Raw genomic sequence first — 22,505 nt, 5'->3', positions numbered from 1 at the left:
TGCTTTCTGATCCATCACGCCGCAGATCTAGGCAAGCAGGCATGGCAAGATCGGATCTAGAGAAACCAAACCCTAACACCCATAGGACAGACTATCTACGGATCGAGCGACGGGTGCAAGAGGAAGCCAGGTTCAAAAGTAGCGGGGTACTGGGCGGTGGATACGATCAAACGCGTAATCGTGAATTGACAGTTTTAACACGGACCTGGACGAGGTAGATGGCGGCGCTGCCGGCGAAGACGCCCCAGGTGGCGAGGGCGGTGATGTCCGTGGGCTGGATGCGGCGGGAGGAGAGGAAGCGGGAGAGGGTGGAGCCGGACGCCGGGAGAGCCATCGCCGCCGCTGATTCGCGTCTCGCTGCTTTTCTCTCTCTCTCTCTTCTCGGGGGCAGGTGAGGAGATTGGGCGAGAGGAAGTAGAAGACTTGTTAAAATGCTTCTTGCGCGTTCTGATGGGCCTGTTCGGAGAAAGGAAGGAAGTTGCGCATGGGGCCAGTCCATCTGATGGGCCTAAAAATGTATTTAGCCTATTCGGCCATAAGGCCCAGACCATTTCTTCTGTTTTGATTGCTGAATAAATGTTGCTAAAAAAAGATTGCTGAATAAATCAGAATGACGCCATTCACATCCATGGACACCCGTGGAAAGCATTGGCGTCCCTCTTGATACTCACGTCATGGGAAATCTGAAACGAGAGGAAGGCATGGGTGCTCCAGAATGTGCACGCTTCGCCGATGGCTATCCTCGCCAAAATCCGCCGAGAGGCTGCTCGCTGGGCCATCGCCAGTGCGAAACATTTCAACGCACGCATGTCGCGAGAGTAGTTCTTTTAAGGCCATTTTGGCGCCCTCGGGCATGTGTTCTAACTTTTAAAGGTTCTTCTTAATTAATGAAATGCGGAAAAACCTTTTGCCCATGTTTCATTTTTTTTTCTCTTCTTTTTGGCTGAAAGAGGTCTGCAGAGCTATATCTAACGTCACAACTTATAGTGAGAGATGACGGGCACGGCAAGAAAATGCATTGGTGAGCGTGGTGAAAATTGTGCTTTCCCAACAATAAATCTGGTATGAGGTTTTGAGATTTTTTTTTATGGGGGAAGGTTTCGAGATCTTCACTCTTTTAACTTGGCAATGCTTCCTAAGCAAGTGTGGCGTTTGTTGGAATTATCTGATTCCTTGTGTGCTCAAATTCCTCGGGCAAATGGATAGTTGTTGAGGTTCTCTTCCTTCGCCTGGGAGAGTATTATACGGAAACCAATATTCGATGAAAACCGGTGAAAACCACAAGATGAAGATGTTTTAAAGTTTTTTTAAAAAATACGGGATGTTAAGAGGATGATGTTTTATTGCCACACAAAAAATCAAATTGATAGACATTACGTGATATGAGCTATAAAAAAGACAAAATCAGCGTTGAATAGTGCCGAACAGTAATCTCACTATCAAGGGCTGAAATTGTCTTTTTTATAGCTCATATCTCGCAATGTATTTCAACTTGAATTTTTGCACGGCAATAAAACATCATCCTCTGAACATCCCGTATTTTTTTCAGATTTTTTTGGAATTTTAAAATATGGTTTCCACAAAGTTTTCATTGAATGTTGGTTTTCATATGATATTCTCCCCCTTCGCCTAGCAAAGCTTATTTGTAGGAATACAAACTTCATAAAGTTTGACCAAAGTTATACTTAACAATATCAACATCTATAATATTAAAGATATACAATATAAAAGATAATTTTATGACATTTATTTGATACGATTAATGTTGATAGTTTTTCCTATAATTTTGGTCAGTTGTCCTGAAGTTTGACTTGAGAGAAAACTTATATGCAGAGTAAAAAGAAACGAAGAGAGTATTTGAAGAGTAGACAATGGTGAGAGCATTAACCCTTTCGTGAATTAACCAACACCGCTTGTACTTTACATTTGCTACTTCCTCCTCTTTGCCACGGTGTTTCCTTGCATTATACCATATTTGTGCTCTCACTAGTGTGCGGCATAGATGGCTGGTCATTCATTCACTTGACAGGAAAACCCAGCAGAATGAGCTCGAAGGAGAGCCAAGAACAATGTCATACTTACTGATAAGGCATTATTAGTTATTGTGATGGATCATGACCCATTCGACCAACCTCTTCATTATTAGTTATTGCATTATATTTTTCAGAACTTTCTATATGTTCAATTTCAGAATAAAAAGAATGTCCGGCTTCAAGTGTGTCGACGGTGAAAAGAAATTACAATTTGTCAATGGGAAGTATCTTCAGTGGTCTACCGGCCTTCATCTTAGGACCCCAGTGTTTTTCAGGGTTAGGTAGAAATCTTGGGCTCTTCCGTGCAACTAAACCCCCAGTTGCTTGAGAGAACGATGCCTGGTAGTTGTCAAACCAGTAAAAAAAAGGGGACAAAAATTAGATATAGGAAAAGTAATCAATGAAATCAACTGGAATACTGAATGGAATAACAGAGGCTTCAGAAGTATGAAAGGTCGAATTGTATAATTGCTTAGTTTATATAACTTACTTATGTCCACAGATAAGCATATTTCTGGAATAATCACTACACGGGAAGTCAGGGAATATATGTCGGCGAAGAGAAAACACCTACCTTAATATATGGAATGAACAAAGTGGTGGCTAAATTGTGACTGGTGTGCAAAACAGAGCAATAATTGATCCTTCTAAACCAATACAAAAATGCAATAGTTTGTATGCTTCCAGTTAGCGCAACATCAGGTCAGTATTAGGTCTCTGTGCACAATAATTTGAGGTCTCTCTACAGATGGTTTCCGAGATTTCAGCCGGGTTTCTATAATTTTGACCAAAGTATCCAGATACATTTAAAATCAGCAAAATAGACAGGGTTCTACTAGGAGAGAGCTAGGACACAGTAAAAATTGATCACTTCTGGTTACTTGTACCAATTGAAATCCCAGCAGAGAGCTTGACTAGTGCTAGTGTTATGACCGGCATAGGGGCTTAGCCCAGTGGGTTATGGCCCAAGTATCTTAATTAGGGGCTTAGCCCAATTATCTTATCGTATTAGGATCGTTTGCTTAGGAGTCAAGTAAACCTCTTTATATAAGGAGAGGAGATGTATCAATCTAATCAAGCAAGAAGCAATCAATATTTGCTCGGCTTCCCTTAGGGAGCCGGGAGACCTAAACCCTAGACGCCTCCTGCTTTCGCCGCCGCTGCTCCCGTCGCAAGGACGGCGCCACGCCGCCGGCCGCCGCGCACCAGCCCTCGCCCTTCCCCCTCCTTCCCCTACAACCTACGCCCTAGATCCGGTAGGGCCCTAGCTCCTACCAATTTGGTATCCAGAGACTTGGGTCCGATCATGTCTTCGTCAACACCATCGCCGCCGCTGCCCGCCTCCACCACCACGCCGATGACGTCCGCCCCGATGATCACCGCCGGGGCCTACACGCTGTCGGGCCCGGTCACCACTGCGGGCTCCTCACCGCCGCCGGCACCCATCACGTCCGCGCCACCGACGACCGCCGTCTTCACGCCGGAACAGATGACCAGCACGCTGCGGGATCTCATGATGGCCGTCCAAGGGCTCCACCTCAACCAGTACCACCAGTATATGGTTGGGCTGTACGCACCTCCGCCGGCTGCGTCGATCGCCGCCTACGGTCACCCCACGCTGCCATGGCCGTCCCAGGGCGCGCCTACCTACAGCGGGCAGCCGCTGCTGCCGTTCCAGGCAGGCTCCCCCGCGCTGCCGTGGCCGTCCCAGGGCGCGCCTGCCTACAGCAGGCAGCCGCCGTTGCCGTTCCAGGCGGGCCCCCCTGCGCTGCCGTGGCCGGCCCAGGGCGCGCCGGCCTGCACCAGGCTGCCGCTACTGCCGTTCCAGGCGGGGCACCCCGGCGAGACCACTCCGGTCGCGGCTCCTCTGTGGCATCTGCCGCCGCTGCCAGCTACGGCTCCCCTATGGCATCTGCAGCCGCCTTCCTCCGTGGCAACCGACGCACCCGCCCACCCTCCACAGCCGACGCTGCAACCACCGGCGCTACCTCTGCCCAGCTCAGGGGCGTCCTTGCCGGCCGGCCTTTTGATACATGAGGTCCGGTTTCCGGCCTCCCCGTCGCCACTACCAGCTTGGGCGGCTGGGTCTTCGCCATCGCCGGTCTACACCACAGCTCCGGAGCAGCCGACCCCGTTTTCGTAGTTCGGCGGGCCATCCAGCTCCGCGGGTCCTTACCCGGAGTACTCCGACCAGGCGCCACCCGCCTCGCTGCTCCGCACCTCCGAGCCAGCTCGATACGGCGCTCCGACCCAGACACCGCCGCGGTTCGCCAAGATCGACTTCGCCACCTATGACGGCATGGAGGACCCCCTCAACTGGCTCAACCAGTTCTTTCGCGGGCAGCGCACCCTCGCCTCGGAGCGCACCTGGCTCGCCTCTTACCACCTCCGCGGCGCGGCACAGACCTGGTACTACGCCCTCGAGCAGGACGAGGGCAGCATTCCCCCTTGGGAGCGCTTCCGCGAGCTCTGCCTCCTTCGTTTTGGGCCCCCAATCCGCGGGAGCCGCCTGGCGGAGCTAGGCCGCCTTCCCTTCACCTCCACGGTTCAGGACTTCGCCGACCGTTTCCAGGCCCTGGCATGCCACGCGTCAGGTGTGACGGCGCAGCAGCGGGCCGACCTCTTTGTCGGTGGACTTCCGGATCACATCCGCGTGGACGTGGAGCTTCGGGGACCCCAGGATATCCAGACGGCCATGTACTATGCCCGCGCGTTCGAGCGCCGCGCGGTGGCCATCCAGCAGGAGTCACCGTCCCAGGCCACTGGGTCGCTACCCTGGCCAGATCCCGCTCAGGGTCAGCCTGCTCAGTCTTCCGCGGCACCCCTCGCCGCGACCGCGGCTCGCCCGTTTCGCCGGCTCACCTCGGCCGAGCTACTCGAGCGTCGCCGCCAAGGGTTGTGCTTCAACTGCGATGAGCCCTACACGCCCGGCCACGCCGGCGACTCTTCTACCTGGAGGTTGCAGAACTACATTCCGGAGGACGCCGTCGCCGCCGACCTTGCCGCCCCAGCTGTCGCGAAGGTGTTTGACGCTGGTTGATCACCTCGAGGAGTTCAACAAGCGCTTCCCCACCTTACAGCTCGAGGACGAGCTATTTGTGCAGGCGGGGAGAAGTGTTATGACCGGCATAGGGGCTTAGCCCAGTGGGTTATGGCCCAAGTATCTTAATTAGGGGCTTAGCCCAATTATCTTATCGTATTAGGATCGTTTGCTTAGGAGTCAAGTAAACCTCTCTATATAAGGAGAGGAGATGTATCAATCTAATCAAGCAAGAAGCAATCAATATTTGCTCGGCTTCCCTTAGGGAGCCGGGAGACCTAAACCCTAGACGCCTCCTGCTTTCGCCGCCGCTGCTCCCGTCGCAAGGATGGCGCCACGCCGCCGGCCGCCGCGCACCAGCCCTCGCCCTTCCCCCTCCTTCCCCTACAACCTACGCCCTAGATCCGGTAGGGCCCTAGCTCCTACCAGCTAGTCTGGATCGTGTTGCTCAGAAAATCATGAGGCCAACCCGTCAGGAATAACAGAGATACATAAAACCAAACACCAATGGTACAAGGAATGGTTTGCTTTCATTTAAACATAACATTCAGACAACGATTGAAACATTAGGGAAACAGAGCGCCGTTAATGAGAAGAGCCCTTAGCTCAGCTCAAGCTTAACAAGAGTGGAATATTAGTACTGTGTCCAAGTCACTCATGGTTAGCTTCACATAGTTCTGTCAGATTAATACAAGAAACAAACACAAGCTTCTGATGTCTGATCACAAGACCATAAAGTAAAAACTCATGCTTAAAATAAGCAAAAATTTGCAAGCATATGTAACTCACTTTTGCATAGAAACATTTTACTTCTCATGCATTGTTCATAAAAGGATACTAAGCTGTGTTTTATGATCCATACCTGCAATTGAGGCTCTTGGGAAAGTATCCTGCTACCTGGAAGATTCTCAGGTTGAGATTTTACCGGGTGAAGCTTGACCTGCAGGCACAGGAAGCCAATTAATGAAAAGTCTGCTGTGTCTGATACTCTGATTAACCAAGAAAATCTGAGATTTCTATCATACCCAACATCGCATGATGTCCCAAATTACAGACATTGGTGCATCTGTTTTCAGAGCTAGCGGATCCGCATGGCTACCTGATATTTGATAGCCAGCATTTCTTATAGCCGAATGAAACATAACCATGGTTGGATTGGTGCACTTCAATGTTGCACATATACTGTGAAGACTGACGAATAAAGGTGCATTGGGCAATTCCTGCACAAGAAAATCCCTTGTGATTTATGGATCCAATATAAACAACAGAATGTTAACATCTCAATGTATGTTCGATTCAGAGATTCTTTGTTTTAATGCATGCTATTTCAAATCGGGCCATTTATTTTAGCATAACATCATGTCTAAGAACTAGAGGTTATGGCTCCCAAGAAGAGCTAACCTGATTGGTGGAAATGGTATTCCAAATTGCCAGAAATAAAGTTAGTGTGCCATGAAGGATACCAGCTGCTGAGAGTGAAGGTTGTTGTTCTTTCCTACCAGATACATATCGTGGTAGACAGATTGTTGTCAGGAATGGCATTGTTCTGGTGCAAGTGCAGATTCTGACATTCTCGGGTTTTTTGCAGATTCTGAGCACAGTTTAATATCCCAGATATCTCCCCTACCTGGCGATGTTAACACACTATCTGATTACCACCAACTCTACGAAATACTCAAATTTTGGCAAAGCCTCCTGTGTTTATGGGGACATCCACGGCAGACAATTTAGAATTATAACAGATAACATCCATATGACTCAATTAATCAATCACGCAGTTCATCGTTCTCAACATGTCTAGACTCGGTGGTAATCAGATAGTGTGGTAGCTTTCACCAGGTAGGGGAGATATCTGGGATGTTACACACAACACAGAGCATCCAATGGGTTTCCAGAATGCATATCAGGCAGGCCATTTACATAAAGATTTGTCGCTACCTTTTGGTCTGGGAATGTTTAACACCTTCCTAGAATCAGATGCAAGCAAGTCTATATCACTTCAATTGGAGGAGTGTGTAAACCAAGGGTTAAAAGTTATACTCGAAAAAGCAAGGATAATGCTGGACACTGCCATTAACTGTCTCCAGATGAGTTTCTGTTGCGGAGTGTGTAACCATGTAGCACGCGTAGACCTCCTCCAGTTAACGCATCAGTGCACTGGAACGAATACTGATACTCAACCAGTGGGCAGCCATTCTGCTGGACTTTTAGTCTAACGGAAAGTTCATTTTCGCTATCAACAAAATCAAGAATTTATTCAGTATTATTCTTCTTTTTTCTTTTTGTTAGTGACTTCGCCTTACAGAGATACGAGGTTATTTTACTACACAAAACCCGAGCCTGACACCAAAAATAACCATACAAAGTGATTTAAGTGCAAATATATTTGGATGCCCATTTGCCTATGCTGCCAACGTGACACTTGTACATATACCATTCAAGTAATGAATCAGAATATATGCACATCCGCGAATAGCTTCTATCCTATCAGCTTCTTTCTTAAACAATTCTGTATTAAAAGCATTAAAATTCACTAATCTGTACACTTTTCGTCCTGTTCATGTTTCATTTCCTCTAACATAATAATCAGCAGTCAACATAAGCATAACCAAAAGAGAAGACAAACCAAAATAGTACCTCTGATACTGACGTTAGTATAGCTGAAATTTTTGCATAAGCTTGATATAAACCACTTGTTGCTCGGATATTTGATAAAATGGAAGCAGCCCAATCCCTGTCATGTATTGGATCACTCCATATAGGCCCCCCCATAACAAATTTACCGCCACACTCAGAACACTCTTGAGGCACAGTAGGGCAAAAATTTGGTAGAGGAATATTCCTCTTATCCTGGATCAGAGGATCATATTCATAAGCATGCCATGCAAAACAATGGAACAAGAAAAGAGGAGTAGAGTCTACCTTTGAGTTTATTCTTCCAACATTTTGTAAGTGAAATGAATTGCAACCAACACATTGATATACATGTGAAAATTTGAGAGGTGAGCTTTTCACCGTGCTAGCCGACCTGCACAGTGAAAGAGGCACATTGGTAAGATCAATTTGTGGGAAACCATATTACAAACACCAAGGAGAGGCAGAGGCAGGAGACAACGTGAAGATTCGCACAAAAACCCTAATGTAGAAATCCATGTGCACTGATATGACAGGAACTATATAGCGCTTGTGGCGGATAGCATGTGACTGCAAGCAAAACAAGGAAAATGAATTGATGGATCGTCATAATGACTGTGAATAGAAGAGACTCTCAGATCTAACCTCGATGCAGGCAAGAAGAATTCTCAAGGCCATCTCATGGCGGTATTTGCCTCTTACTGGATAAGAACCATATCTGCAGGTATAGATAACTGTTATGGTAGAATTAAATGATGTAGTCATGCAGTTGATGATTGATAATCGAATATTAAACTCACTTGGAAAAACAAACTTCTGCATTGCCCCCAGCAAGCACTGCCATGTCTGTAGCTGAGCACATCAAGATACCACCATCTGCAACACATTGAACTGCTGAATCAAGGAATGCAGCTGGTGATCCATAAGGATCAAGATCAACCTGATTCAGCAAGTACATAGGACATCAATACAGTATGATATGGATGCATATTATCCTCAAACGCGAGGAAAAGTGACCACGTGCAGATGGAAACAAAAGAAGATATGATATGATTTTAACAATTCACTGCAAAGAAGTAGTTCCCTTGGTCAATGTGTCACCCTCGCATGTGTGCAATCAAAATTCCCTAACTTTGACAACATACAGAAATATCTATGCTAGTTGCATGGAAAGGTGACAAATAGACCAGTCATCATTCACCGAAAGTACATTCATAACACTGTCCTTTTAGACTTCTTTGGTAGTGTGAAGCTATCGCGCGGAGAAGATGGCCAGGACGGCCCAGCGTGAAAAGATGAGATACTAGAATGGGGATAAGAATAACATCTATATAAAGGGCTGTCTGAACCAATTACCGACTAAGCTCACTGGGATACATACTATACTTCTACTAACTGACTCAATCTCTAATATACTTCCCAACTGATTACAGATTCAACTTCCTGATTTTTGCTGGATACCGGACTGTCGTGGAGTGCTGGACACACTGGCCGTTCTTGCCGCACATGTAGTTGCTGCCGCCGCCATGATACTCTTACTGCCGGGCCCATTGTCCACAGCATTGTTGCAAAACATAATAATTAAATTTTATGTGTATGGATACCATACATACCAAAATTCACAAACTTAATATTTATAAACAGAGGAATAGCCATATTACAGCAATGATGTGAGTGCGCTGTGCCACTATTTCCTATATGTAAGAAAGTAAATAAAAAAAACTTGGAACACCAAGTGTTTGATTTCTATGCAAGACATAAGGTATTACAGTATTGACACGCTGCAAGTGTCTAGAAACAGATTCGCACGAGTAATCGTGTCGGCTATATGTTTTTGTTTCTTACTTTTGTAGGATGTAGCATTGCAGCGTGATATGCAAAAATATTAGGCAATACTAAATTCTACGACACTGAGTTCTGAATTTGCCAGCTTATATATAGAAACATAATTTATATCTGCTTGATTTGATTTTCTACTCAGTCAGGAACACAAATATGAAGTAATATAGCAAATACAATAGCTACTTGTCCAAAAATGTGTAACTGCCATTTAATTTTCCTTGGCACTCAAACTGATACATAACAAATGATTCGAGAGTTACATTTCTATTAAAGTAAAGTAGTAAAGCCATACCACATCAAATTCTTTAGGGTGAGTGAGCATGTAAATGCGAGCGTCAGCAAGATGTGGCACCACCTTCGAAGATGCAAGAATGCCATTGTGATAGATATTTCTCTTACAGGATTCTATAGCAACTGCAGTTAATCAAACAAATGTTTAGCATCATCAGACATAAAATAGGGTGTTATTTCCAAGGACTCAAAATATACTTTGCAACCAAAAGATTTCTGAAAATTCATCTGAAACATTCTGACAGAAATATCAGAATGTACCTTCATTATTGTCAAGAGCTATAACTTCCCCAATTCCATCCACCTCAAGTGCATATCGGATAGCTCTTAACCCTGATGCAGCCAAAGCCTACAAAATTCATGACAAGAAGGATCTGAAGTGAAAAGATAGGCATTGTTTATGCAAATACTACTGCCGTACTAAGGTTATGTACATAATTTAAAAATGGGAGAACTTCCAGAAGAAATATACTACTCCCTCCGTTCCAAAATAGATGACTCAACTTTGTACTAACTTTAGCACAAAGTTGGGTCATCTATTTTGGAACGGAGGGAGTATATCATAGCACATCACAGCTTGAACTGATCATTATTAAACAACAGGACTTCATAAATGCACCTCAAGAACTTTAGGTGCTTTAAGGCTCGATTCCTCTCTCAATGCAGTGTCTTCAGATCCTGTGGTAGCAGGGTCCAATCCATCGGCATGCTGCTCCGGCGGTATTTCAGCACGCCTGCCTGCTGCATCACAGAAATCGCTCAAGCATTGGTGCACCTTTTAAACGGAAAAGGGTTTGTAAACTAGCAGTGCGAATTGTGTCCAAAGAGTACCTTTTAATTGGGTATCATGCTCTTCCTGTCTTTTCGAAATAAACCATCTCAAAACAGCAATGGAAAGGTCTCTGTTGTTAACCTGGTGAGAATCGAATTCATAAGTACAAACAACTTGAACATATTTCTAAAGCTGCCATCAGACGAAAATCCGAATTTCCAGAGGAAATATTGGATAGTAACCACAGTAGATTGTTCTTTTGTGAGTTGTGATGATACTGTTTGACAGTGAAGCTGCAGCAGCCATGGGTTCTAGCAGTATATAGCAACTTGTTTAGTCTGTAATTCTTGCAGTTCTAACGAAATGAACCGAAATCATCAAACAGATGACCACTACTATTATTTTCCAGAAGGAACGACTGCACTACTGTTCGTGCAACCATCAGGTGAAGCAGCAATGGCATCAGCCTGACAAAAGAAAATCAAATCTGCAGCACACGTAGACAAGAAGCAAAGGAGGCGAAACCTGAGCCTTGTTGAAGAAGACCGAATTGGACTTGTCCGCGAATATCTCCGCCCGCCCTTCCCTGACGGTCTCCGGGGCCGCGGCTATCTCCGGCGGCTCCGAGGCGGAGGCGGAGGAGGACGAGCAGGGACAGGAGGCGAACCAGAGGCTGAGGACGCGATTTGTGGAGGAATGCACGCGCGTGCTGAGGAAGCGAGAGAAACCACATGCTATGGTCATCAAATCGCCCGAGGACGCCGCATGGGGAGGAAGGAGTCGCGACGGCGAGCGGGCGGGCGGAGGCGGCCGTCGACCTTGGGGCGCCGGAAAAGTGTGCTTCTTGGATAACAGGGGGAGTGCTTGCTGCGTCTGCGGGTGCGGGACGCGCCGGAGGTGGGGGGTTCGGGCTAGCTGGGCCACCGCGTGAATGGGCCATCGGCTCTTTTAACCGAGCCCAAATGCACCTGTTAATCAACTATTTGAAATTGTCTAAAAAAATCAAGTATTTGAAAAATGTTAAATGTGTTTACAAAAAATGTTGACCATGTGTTAAAAAAATTTAGTCAAGCATTTGAAAAATGTTAAATATGTATTAAAAATGTTAATCTTGTACTTCAAAGATGTTAATAAAACATTTGAAAAAAGTTAAGTGTGTATACAAAAAATGTTGACCATGTATTGAAAAATAATTAAATGTGTATTTGAAAAATACATTAGATATATACCAAAAACGCACAATGTGTATAAAAAAATTCAAAAATGTTAATCATGTATAAAAATGTTGAATCTGTACTGAAAAAAGATGTATTGAACAAAAAGGAACCGATGAAAATCAACAAAAACTAAAGAAAAGCAAAGAAACACAAAAAGGAAACAAAGAAAACAAAAACAAAAGAATGAAAAACCGAAGAGACCAATTCAAAAGAATGAAAGCGAGAAAACTGATGAAAACAAAGGAAAAAACGAAGAAATAAAGAAAGAGGAGGCACGCTGGAGGAGAGCAGGGCGCGACGGCGGGTCACTAGGAGGCCGAGAAGATGACAAGGGCGCCAGCGATTGAGGCTCTCTCGATTCTATTCGTCGACCTCATAAATCTCTGGCATCCATGGCATGCACCAAGCATAGGAGGAGGAGGCGCCCATGCCGCCTAGCCCCTTTCCCCCTCGAGCCAACGCCACCGTGCGCCATGGCCGCGAGCTGGGCCGGCCTCCTACACCACAGCCGCGTGCACCCCTGGTTGCAGTCTCGCTTGCGCGCACTCCTGCAGCCCCACGCGCGTCCTCTGTGAGTATTTAACAAAAAACTACCACATTTCATGGAACCGTGCCTACAAACTGAAGGAAATATGCCCTAGAGGCAATAATAAAGTTATTATTTATTTCCTTATATCATGATAAATGTTTATTATTCATGCTAGAATCGTATTAACCGGAAACATAATACATGTGTGAATACATAAACAAACAGAGTGTCACTAGTATGCCTCTACTTGACTAGCTCGTTGATCAAAGATGGTTATGTTTCCTAATCATAGACATGAGTTGTCATTTGATTAACGGGATCACATCATTAGGAGAATGATGTGATTGACCTGACCCATTCCGTTAGCTTAGCACTTGATCATTTATTTTGTTGTTATTGCTTTCTTCATGACTTATACATGTTCCTATGACTATGAGATTATGCAACTCCTGTTTACCGGAGGAACACTTTGTGTGCCACCAAACGTCACAACGTAACTGGGTGATTGTAAAGGTGCTCTACAGGTGTCTCCAAAGGTACTTGTTGGGTTGGTGTATTTCGCGATTAGGATTTGTCACTTCGATTGTCGGAGAGGTATCTCTGGGCCCACTCGGTAATGCACATCACTATAAGCCTTGCAAGCATTGCAACTAATAAGTTAGTTGCGGGATGATGTATTACAGAACGAGTAAAGAGACTTGCCGGTAATGAGATTGAACTAGGTATTGAGATACCGACGATCGAATCTCAGGCAAATAACATACCGATGACAAAGGGAACAACGTATGTTGTTATGCGGTCTGACCGATAAAGATCTTCGTAGAATATGTAGGAGCCAATATGGGCATCCAGGTCCCGCTATTGGTTATTGACCAGAGGGGTGTCTCGGTCATGTCTACATAGTTCTCGAACCCGTAGGGTCCGCACACTTAACGTTCGTTGATGATATAATACTATATGAGTTATGTATGTTGATGACCGAATGTTGTTCGGAGTCCGGGATGAGATCACGGACATGGCGAGGAACTCCGGAATGGTCCGGAGATAAAGTTTGATATATGGGATAGTAGTGTTTGATCTCCGGAAGGGTTCCGGAATTCACCGAAAGGGGTTCCGGATGTTTCCCGAAATGTTTGGGCACGAGAACACTTTATCTGGGCCAAAGGGGAAAGCCCACGAGGCTTTTGGAAAGTGCAAAAGGAAGTTTTGCGGAGACCAGAGGCTAGACGCCAGGAACCCTGGCGTCTAGGGGGTAGACGCCGGGAACCCTGGCGTCTAGCCCTGGAGTCCGAGAAGGACTCTTGCCTTTCGAGTGAAACCGACTTTGAGGAGGCTTTTACTCCAAGTTTCGACCCCAGGGCTCAACATATAAATAGAGGGGTAGGGCTAGCACCAAAGAGACATCAAGAAACACCAAGCCGTGTGCCGGCAACCCCGTCCCCTCTAGTTTATCTTCCGTCCTAGTTTTCGTAGTGCTTAGGCGAAGCCCTGTGGAGATTGTTCTTCACCAACACCGTCACCACGCTGTCGTGCTGCCGGAACTCATCTACTACTTCGCCCCTCTTGCTGGATCGAGAAGGCGAGGACGTCACCGAGCCGAACGTGTGCAGAACTCGGAGGTGCCGTGCTTTCGGTACTTGGATCGGTCAGACGTGAAGACGTACGACTACATAAACCGCGTTGATATAACGCTTCCGCGAACGGTCTACGAGGGTACATAGACAACACTCTCCCCTCTCGTTGCTATGCATCACCATGATCTTGCGTGTGCGTAGGATTTTTTTTGAAATTACTACGTTCCCCAACAGTGGTATCAGAGCTAGGTTTTATGTGTTGATGTTGTGCACGAGTAGAACACAAGTGAGTTGTGGGCGATAGAAGTCATACTGCTTACCAGCATGTCATACTTTGGTTCGGCGGTATTGTTGGATGAAGCGGCCCGGACTAACATTACACGTACGCTTACGCGAGACTGATTCTACCGACGTGCTTTGCACACAGGTGGCTGGCGGGTGTCAGTTTCTCCAACTTTAGTTGAACCAAGTGTGGCTACGCCCGGTCCTTGCGAAGGTTAAAACAGCACCAACTTGACAAACTATCATTGTGGTTTTGATGCGTAGGTAAGAACGGTTCTTGCTTAAGCCCGTAGCAGCCACGTAAAACTTGCAACAACAAAGTAGAGGACGTCTAACTTGTTTTTGCAGGGCATGTTGTGATGTGATATGGTCAAGACATGATGCTAAATTTTATTGTATGAGATGATCATGTTTTGTAACCCAGTTATCGGCAACTGGCAGGAGCCATATGGTTGTCGCTTTATTGTATGCAATGCAATTGCGCTGTAATGCTTTACTTTATCACTAAGCGGTAGCGATAGTCGTGGAAGCATAAGATTGGCGAGACGACAACGATGCTACGATGGAGATCAAGGTGTCGTGCCGGTGACGATGGTGATCATGACGGTGCTTTGGAGATGGAGATCACAAGCACAAGATGATGATGGCCATATCATATCACTTATATTGATTGCATGTGATGTTTATCTTTTATGCATCTTATCTTGCTTTGATTGACGGTAGCATTATAAGATAATCTCTCACTAAATTTCAAGATAAAAGTGTTCTCCCTGAGTATGCACCGTTGCCAAAGTTCGTCGTGCCCAGACACCACGTGATGATCGGGTGTGATAAGCTCTACGTCCATCTACAACGGGTGCAATCCAGTTTTGCACACGCATAATACTCAGGTTAAACTTGACGAGCCTAGCATATGCAGATATGGCCTCGGAACACTGAGACCGAAAGGTCGAGCGTGAATCATATAGTAGATATGATCAACATATTGATGTTCACCATTGAAAACTACTCCATTTCACGTGATGATCGGTTATGGTTTAGTTGATTTGGATCACGTGATCACTTAGATGATTAGAGGCATGTCTATCTAAGTGGGAGTTCTTAAGTAATATGATTAATTGAACTTTAATTTATCATGAACTTAGTCCTGGTAGTATTAGCATATCTATGTTGTAGATCAATAGCTCGCGTTTAGTTCCTCTGTTTTATTTTTGATATGTTCCTAGAGAAAACTAAGTTGAAAAATGTTAGTAGCAATGATGCGGATTGGATCCGTGATCTGAGGTTTATCCTCATTGCTGCACAGAAGAATTATGTCTTTGATGCACCGCTAGGTGACAAACCTATTGCAGGAGCAGATGCAGATGTTATGAATATTTGGCTAGCTCAATATGATGACTACTTGAATAGTTTAGTGCACCATGCTTAAACGGCTTAGAATCGGGACTTTAAAGACGTTTTGAACGTCATGGACCATATGAGACGTTCCAGGAGTTGAAGTTAATATTTCAAGCAAATACCCGAGTTGAGAGATATGAAGTCTCCAACAAGTTCTATAGCTAAAAGATGGAGGAGAATAGCTCAAGCAGTGAGCATGTGCTCAGATTGTCTGGGTACTACAATCGCTTGAATCAAGTGGGAGTTAATCTTCCAGATAAAATAGTGATTGCCAGAATTCTCTAGTCACCATCACCAAGTTAGTAGAACTTCGTGATGAACTATGATATACAAGGGATAACGGAAACGATTCCCAAGCTCTTCGTGATGCTGAAATCGACGAAGGTAGAAATCAAGAAAAAACATCAAGTGTTGATGGTTAACAAGACCACTAGTTTCAAGAAAAGGGCAAAGGGAAAGAAAGGGAACTTCAAGAAGAATGACAAGCAAGTTGCTGCTCAAGTGAAGAAGCCCAAGTATGGACCTAAGCCTAAGACTAAGTGCTTCTACTGCAAAGGGACTGGTCACTAGAAGCGGAACCACCCCAAGTATTTGGTGGATAAAAAGGATGGCAAAGTGAACAAAGCTATATTTGATATACATGTTATTGATGTGTACTTTACTAGTGTTTATAACAACCCCTCGGTATTTGATACTGGTTCAGTTGCTAAGAGTAGTAACTCGAAATGGGAGTTGCAAAATAAACAGAGACTAGTTAAGGGTGAAGTGACGATGTGTGTTGGAAGTGGTTCCAAGATTGATATGATCATCATCGCACACTCCCTATACTTTCGGGATTAGTGTTGAACCTAAATAAATGTTATTTGGTGTTTGTGTTAGAAATAAATATGATTGAATCATGTTTATTGCAATACGGTTATTCATGTAAATTAGAGAATAATTGTTGTTCTGTTTACATGAATAAAACCTTCTATGGTCATACACCCAATAAAATGGTTTATTGGATCTCGATCGTGGTGATACACATTTTCATAATATTGAAGCCAAAAGATGCGAAGTTAATAATGATAGTGCAACTTATTTATGGCACTGCCATTTAGATCATATTGCTGTAAAGCGCATGAAGAAAATCCATGCTGATGGGCTTTTGGAATCACTTGATTATGAATCAGTTGATGCTTGCGAACCATGCCTCATGGGCAAGATGACTAAGACTCCGTTCTCCGGAACAATGGACGAGCAACAAACTTGATTGGAAATAATACATACTGATGTATGCAGTCCAATGAGTGTTGAGGCTCGCAGTGGGTATCGTTATTTTCTGACCTTCACAGATGATTTGAGCAGATATGGGTATATCTACTTGATGAAACACAAGTCTTAAACATTTGAAAAGTTCAAAGAATTTCAGAGTGAAGTGGAGAATCATCGTAACAAAAATAAAAATTTCTACAATATGATCGCAGAAGTAAAATATTTGAGTTACGAGTTTGGCCTTCAGTTAAAACAATGTGAAATAGTTTCACTACTCACGCCACCTGGAACACCACAGTGTAATGGTGTGTCCAAACGTCGTAACCGTGCTTTATTAGATATGGTGCGATCTATGATGTATCTTACCAATTACCACTATAGTTTTGAGGTTATGCATTAGAGACAGCTACATTCACGTTAAATAGGGCACCATATAAATCCGTTGAGACAACACCGTATGAACTATGGTTTGGCAAGAAACCTAAGCTGTCGTTTCTTAAAGTTTGAGGTTGCAATGCTTATGTGAAAAAGTTTCAACCTGATAAGCTCTAACCCACATCAGAGAAGTGCGTCTTCATAGGATACGCAAAAGAAATGGGTACACCTTCTATCACAGATCCGAAGGCAATATATTCGTTGCTTTGAATGGATCCTTTCTAGAAAAATGAGTTTTTCTCGAAAGAAGTGAGTGGGAAGAAAGTAGAACTTGATGAGGTAACTGTACCTGCTCCCTTATTGGAAAGTAGTTCATCACAGAAATCTATTCCTGTGACTACTACACCGATTAGTGAGGAAGCTAATGATGATGATCATGTAACTTCAGATCAAGTTACTACCGTACCTCATAGGTAAACCAGAGTGAGATCTGCACCAGAGTGGTACGATAATCCTGTTCTGGAGGTCATGTTACTTGACCATGACGAGCCTACGAACTATGAGGAAGCGATGATGAGCCCAGATTCCGCGAAATGGCTTGAGGCCATGAAATCTGAGATGAGATCCATGTATGAGAACAAAGTATGGACTTTGATTGACTTGCCCAATGATCGGCGAGACATTGAGATTAAATGGATCTTCAAGAGGAAGACGGACGCTGATAGTAGTGTTACTATCTACAAAGCTAGAATTGTCGCAAAAAGGTTTTCGACAAGTTCAAGGTGTTGACTACGATGAGAGTTTCTCACTCGTATCTATGCTTAAGGCTGTCCGAATCATGTTAGCAAATTGCCGCATTTTATGAAATCTGGCAAATGGATAAACAAAACTGCATTCCTTAATGGATTTATTAAAGAAGAGTTGTATATGATGCAACCAGAAGGTTTTGTCAATCCTAAAGGTACTAACAAAATATGCAAGCTCCAGCAATCCATCTATGGACTGGTGCAAGCATCTTGGAGTTGGAATATATGCTTTGATAAGTTGATCAAAGCATATAGTTTTATACAGACTTGCGGTGAAGCCTGTATTTACAACAAAGTGAGTGGGAACACTACAGCATTTCTGATAAGTATATGTGAAAGACATATTGTTGATCAGAGATAATGTAGAATTATTCTGCAAAGCATAAAGGAATGTTTGAAAGGAGTTTTTCAAAGAAAGACATCAGTGAAGCTGCTTACATATTAAGCATCAAGATCTATAGAGATAGATCAAAACACTTAATGCGTTTTTTTCATGAGTACATACCTTGACAAGATTTTGATGTAGCTCAAAATGGAACAGTCAAAGAAAGAGTTCTTGCCTGTGTTACAAGGTGTGAAATTGAGTAAGACTCAAAGCCCGACCACGGCAGAAGATAGAAAGAGAATGAAAGTCATTCCCTATGCCTCAGCCATAGGTTCTATAAAGTATGCCATGCTGTGTACCAGATCTATTGTATACCTTACACTGTTTTTGGCAAGGAAGTACAATAGTGATCTAGGAGTAGATCACTGGACATTGGTCAAAATTATCCTTAGTAGAATAAGGATATGTTTCTCGATTATGGAGGTGACAAAAGGTTCATCGTAAAGGGTTACGTCGATGCAAGTTTTGACACTGATCCAGATGACTCTAAGTCTCAATCTGCATACATATTAAAAGTGGGAGCAATTAGCTAGAGTAGCTCCATGCAGAGCATTGTTGACATAGAAATTTGCAAAATACTTACGGATCTGAATGTGGCAAACCCGTTGACTAAACTTCTCTCACAAACAAAACATGATCACACCTCAGTACTCTTTGGGTGTTAATCACATAGCGATGTGAACTAGATTATTGACTCTAGTAAACCCTTTGGGTGTTGGTCACATGTTGATGTGAACTATGGGTGTTAATCACATGGTGATGTGAACTATTGATGTTAAATCACATGGCGATGTGAACTAGATTATTGACTCTAGTGCAAGTGGGAGACTGAAGAAAATATGCCCTAGAGGCAATAATAAAGTTATTATTTATTTCCTTATATCATGATAAATGTTTATTATTCATGCTAGAATTGTATTAACCGGAAACATAATACATGTGTGAATACATAGACAAACAGAGTGTCACTAGTATGCCTCTACATGACTAGCTCGTTGATCAAAGATGGTTATGTTTCCTAACCATAGACATGAGTTGTCATTTGATTAACGGGATCACATCATTAGGAGAATGATGTGATTGACCTGACCCATTCCGTTAGCTTAGCACTTGATCGTTTAGTTTGTTGCTATTGCTTTCTTCATGACTTATACATGTTCCTATGACTATGAGATTATGCAACTTCCGTTTACTGGAGGAACACTTTGTGTGCCACCGAACGTCACAACGTAACTGGGTGATTATAAAGGTGCTCTACAAGTGTCTCCAAAGGTACTTGTTGGGTTGGCGTATTTCGAGATTAGGATTTGTCACTCCGATTGTTGGAGAGGTATCTCTGGGCCCACTCGGTAATGCACATCACTATAAGCCTTGCAAGCATTGCAACTAATGAGTTAGTTGCGGGATGATGTATTACGAAACGAGTAAAGAGATTTGCCGGTAATGAGATTGAACTAGGTATTGAGATACCGACGATCGAATATCGGGCAAGTAACATACCGATGACAAAGGGAACAACGTATGTTGTTATACGGTCTGACCGATAAAGATCTTCGTAGAATATGTAGGAGCCAATATGGGCATCCAGGTCCCGCTATTGGTTATTGACCAGAGAGGTGTCTCGGTCATGTCTACATAGTTCTCGAACCCGTAGGGTCCGCACGCTTAACGTTCGTTGACGATATAGTACTATATGAGTTATGTATGTTGATGACCGAATGTTGTTCGGAGTCCGGGATGAGATCACGGACATGGCGAGGAACTCCGGAATGGTCCGAAGATAAAGTTTGATATATAGGATAGTAGTGTTTGATCTCCGGAAGGGTTCCAGATGTTTCCCGAAATGTTTGGGCACGAGAACACTTTATCTGGGCCAAAGGGGAAAGCCCACGAGGCTTTTGGAAAGTGCAAAAGGAAGTTTTGCGGAGACGAGAGGCTAGACGCCGGGAACCCTGGCGTCTAGCCCTGGAGTCCGAGAAGGACTCTTGCCTTTCGAGTGAAACCGACTTTGAGGAGGCTTTTACTCCAAGTTTCGACCCCAGGGCTCAACATATAAATAGAGGGGTAGGGCTAGCACCAAAGAGACATCAAGAAACACCAAGCCGTGTGCCGGCAACCCCATCCCCTCTAGTTTATCCTCCGTCATAGTTTTCGTAGTGCTTAGGCAAAGCCCTGCGAAGATTGTTCTTCACCAACACCGTCACCACGCCGTCGTGCTGCCGGAACTCATCTACTACTTCGCCCTTCTTGCTAGATCGAGAAGGCGAGGACGTCACCGAGCCGAACGTGTGCAGAACTCGGAGGTGTCGTGCTTTCGGTACTTGGATCGGTCGGACGTGAAGACGTACGACTACATCAACCGCGTTGATATTACGCTTCCGCGAACGGTCTACGAGGGTACATAGACAACACTCTCCTCTCTCGTTGCTATGCATCACCATGATCTTGCGTGTGCGTAGGATTTTTTTTGAAATTACTACGTTCCCCAACACAAACTACCACTTTACAAATTTGTGCCGAAAACTACCACTTTTTGTCTAATCTTTGACTAAAAACTACCATGTCGGGAAAGTGCCCAATTCGCCTCTTCTAAACGCCTTTCTAACAGGATGGGCCCACCTGTTAGTATTAATCTTCTTCCTCCTCTCTCTCTGGCATTTCGTCAAACACTTCGCCGTGCTGCTATACCCCACGTCCATGACGAAAACGAAGCTCGGGCATGAAGTCGAAGCAGCAAGCAGGGGCGCGGCGGCTGTGGTGGTGACTAGCAAGCGGCGGCCATGGGTGCTGGTGGAGGCCGGCGCAGGGTGAGAGGAGCAGATGAAGGCTCGGGCTCCTCGAACCATGGGGATGGCCGGCAACAGGCAGCTACGGGAGGCCGAGGGGAGCGGCGAGGTCGGCCGGATCTGGAGCTTGAGGCATCCGGCGGCGACGCTGGAGCAGGGCACTGGCGGGGCGAGGGAGAGGCCGCGCGCGGTAGAGACGGCTAGCTCCGGCGAGGGCACCGGTGGCCGGGGATGGGCGAAGCGGCGATGAGGAGGCCGGGGATGCGGAAGACGGCGTGGAGGCGCGACACTGGTCGCGGGCGTGGGAGGCGGATCTGGAGCGGGAGGTCACCGATGAGGAACTGGACGGGGCGGCGCGGGCTGACGAGGTGCTGCGGGGTGACGGTGTGGGAGGACGAGCGGGGCAGAGCGGCGGAGTGCACATGAAGTGTTTGAGGAAATGCCAGAGAGAGAGGAGGAAGAAAATTAATGCTGACAGGTGGGCCCATCCTGTCAGAAAGGCGTTTAGAAGAGGCGAATTGGGCACTTTTCCGACATGGTAGTTTTTAGTCAAAGATTAGACAAAAAATAATAATTTTTGACATAAATTTGTAGAGTGGTAGTTTGTAGGTACGGTTCCATGAAATGTGGTAGTTTTTTTGTTAAATACTCGTCCTCCGTTCACTCCCCTAGTCCCCTGTGCCCGGCCGTGCTCTGGGCGAGCACCGGCCGCGCCCTGGTCCTGTCCCATGCACGCCACCGCTTTGTTGATCGGCCATGAGCCAGCCGGTTTAGTTAGCTGCTGGTTTTGACCAAAGTGTTATCAAGGATGAAACATATCCAGTTTAATTAGTTGAGAGAGTAAGTTTTGATGTTTTTGGAGTTGAGCGGCGATTTGTAAACTTTCGCAAGAGTTTAATGATGAAAAATATGCTTTTTTCTTCTTTTAAATCCTATAAATTAGGTGAGTTTTTTTGTATGCTTTGTTGAATTTCAACTTACTCGAAGGATTGAAGAACAACAAAATTAGCGCTAATCTTGAGGTTTTAAACAGATATACAAGTATACAACACAATCCGCCAAATATTTCAGGCAAACAAAAAAAATTCATGTTAGTTGCAATCTTTCAAGCATGAAAGCAACTCTTCCAAATTGACATGAATTACATATAAAGGCACGGAGCTAATTAACACATGAAACATGCTTTCATCTCGCTTTATTATATATAAAGCAGCATCACAAGGTACACGGCCGGAATACAATGTGAATTAACACATACTCGATCCTACAGACTGATAAATCACTCGA

The 22,505-nt window shown here is 44.8% G+C and overlaps 2 protein-coding genes across 3 annotated transcripts in view; both read right to left on the bottom strand.

The window, feature by feature from the left end:
* Nucleotides 1–419, bottom strand: part of LOC119353279 (ubiquinol-cytochrome c reductase complex 6.7 kDa protein-like) — a 2,346-nt gene extending 1,927 nt beyond the window's left edge. Inside the window, exon 1 of the mRNA XM_037619877.1 lies at nucleotides 206–419. Coding sequence (XP_037475774.1) covers nucleotides 206–334 — 129 coding nt within the window. The 5' untranslated portion in view covers nucleotides 335–419. The remainder of the gene's footprint in view (nucleotides 1–205) is intronic.
* Nucleotides 420–2,044: 1,625 nt separating this feature from the next.
* On the bottom strand, nucleotides 2,045–11,507 carry LOC119353277 (probable tRNA (guanine(26)-N(2))-dimethyltransferase 1). Of its 2 annotated transcripts, none has more exons than XM_037619875.1 (13): nucleotides 11,138–11,507; nucleotides 10,672–10,753; nucleotides 10,460–10,581; nucleotides 10,102–10,189; nucleotides 9,842–9,963; nucleotides 8,508–8,647; nucleotides 8,353–8,425; nucleotides 8,189–8,277; nucleotides 7,996–8,101; nucleotides 7,711–7,923; nucleotides 6,099–6,293; nucleotides 5,936–6,013; nucleotides 2,045–2,372 (listed from the first exon to the last, which is right to left on the bottom strand). In XM_037619875.1, the coding sequence occupies exons 1-13, from the start codon at nucleotides 11,354–11,356 to the stop codon at nucleotides 2,238–2,240; spliced, it is 1,662 nt and encodes a 553-aa protein (XP_037475772.1). In that variant the 5' UTR covers nucleotides 11,357–11,507; the 3' UTR covers nucleotides 2,045–2,237. The 2 variants fall into 2 exon arrangements, with proteins under 2 accessions (XP_037475772.1, XP_037475773.1); XM_037619876.1 differs by having other exon boundaries at nucleotides 10,460–10,578; nucleotides 11,138–11,506.
* Nucleotides 11,508–22,505: the final 10,998 nt, after the last annotated feature.

This window comes from Triticum dicoccoides, chromosome 2A (assembly GCF_002162155.2).
Source record: "Triticum dicoccoides isolate Atlit2015 ecotype Zavitan chromosome 2A, WEW_v2.0, whole genome shotgun sequence".
Classification (NCBI taxonomy): Eukaryota; Viridiplantae; Streptophyta; class Magnoliopsida; order Poales; family Poaceae; genus Triticum; species Triticum dicoccoides.
This window is presented reverse-complemented; position numbering and strand designations above follow the sequence as displayed.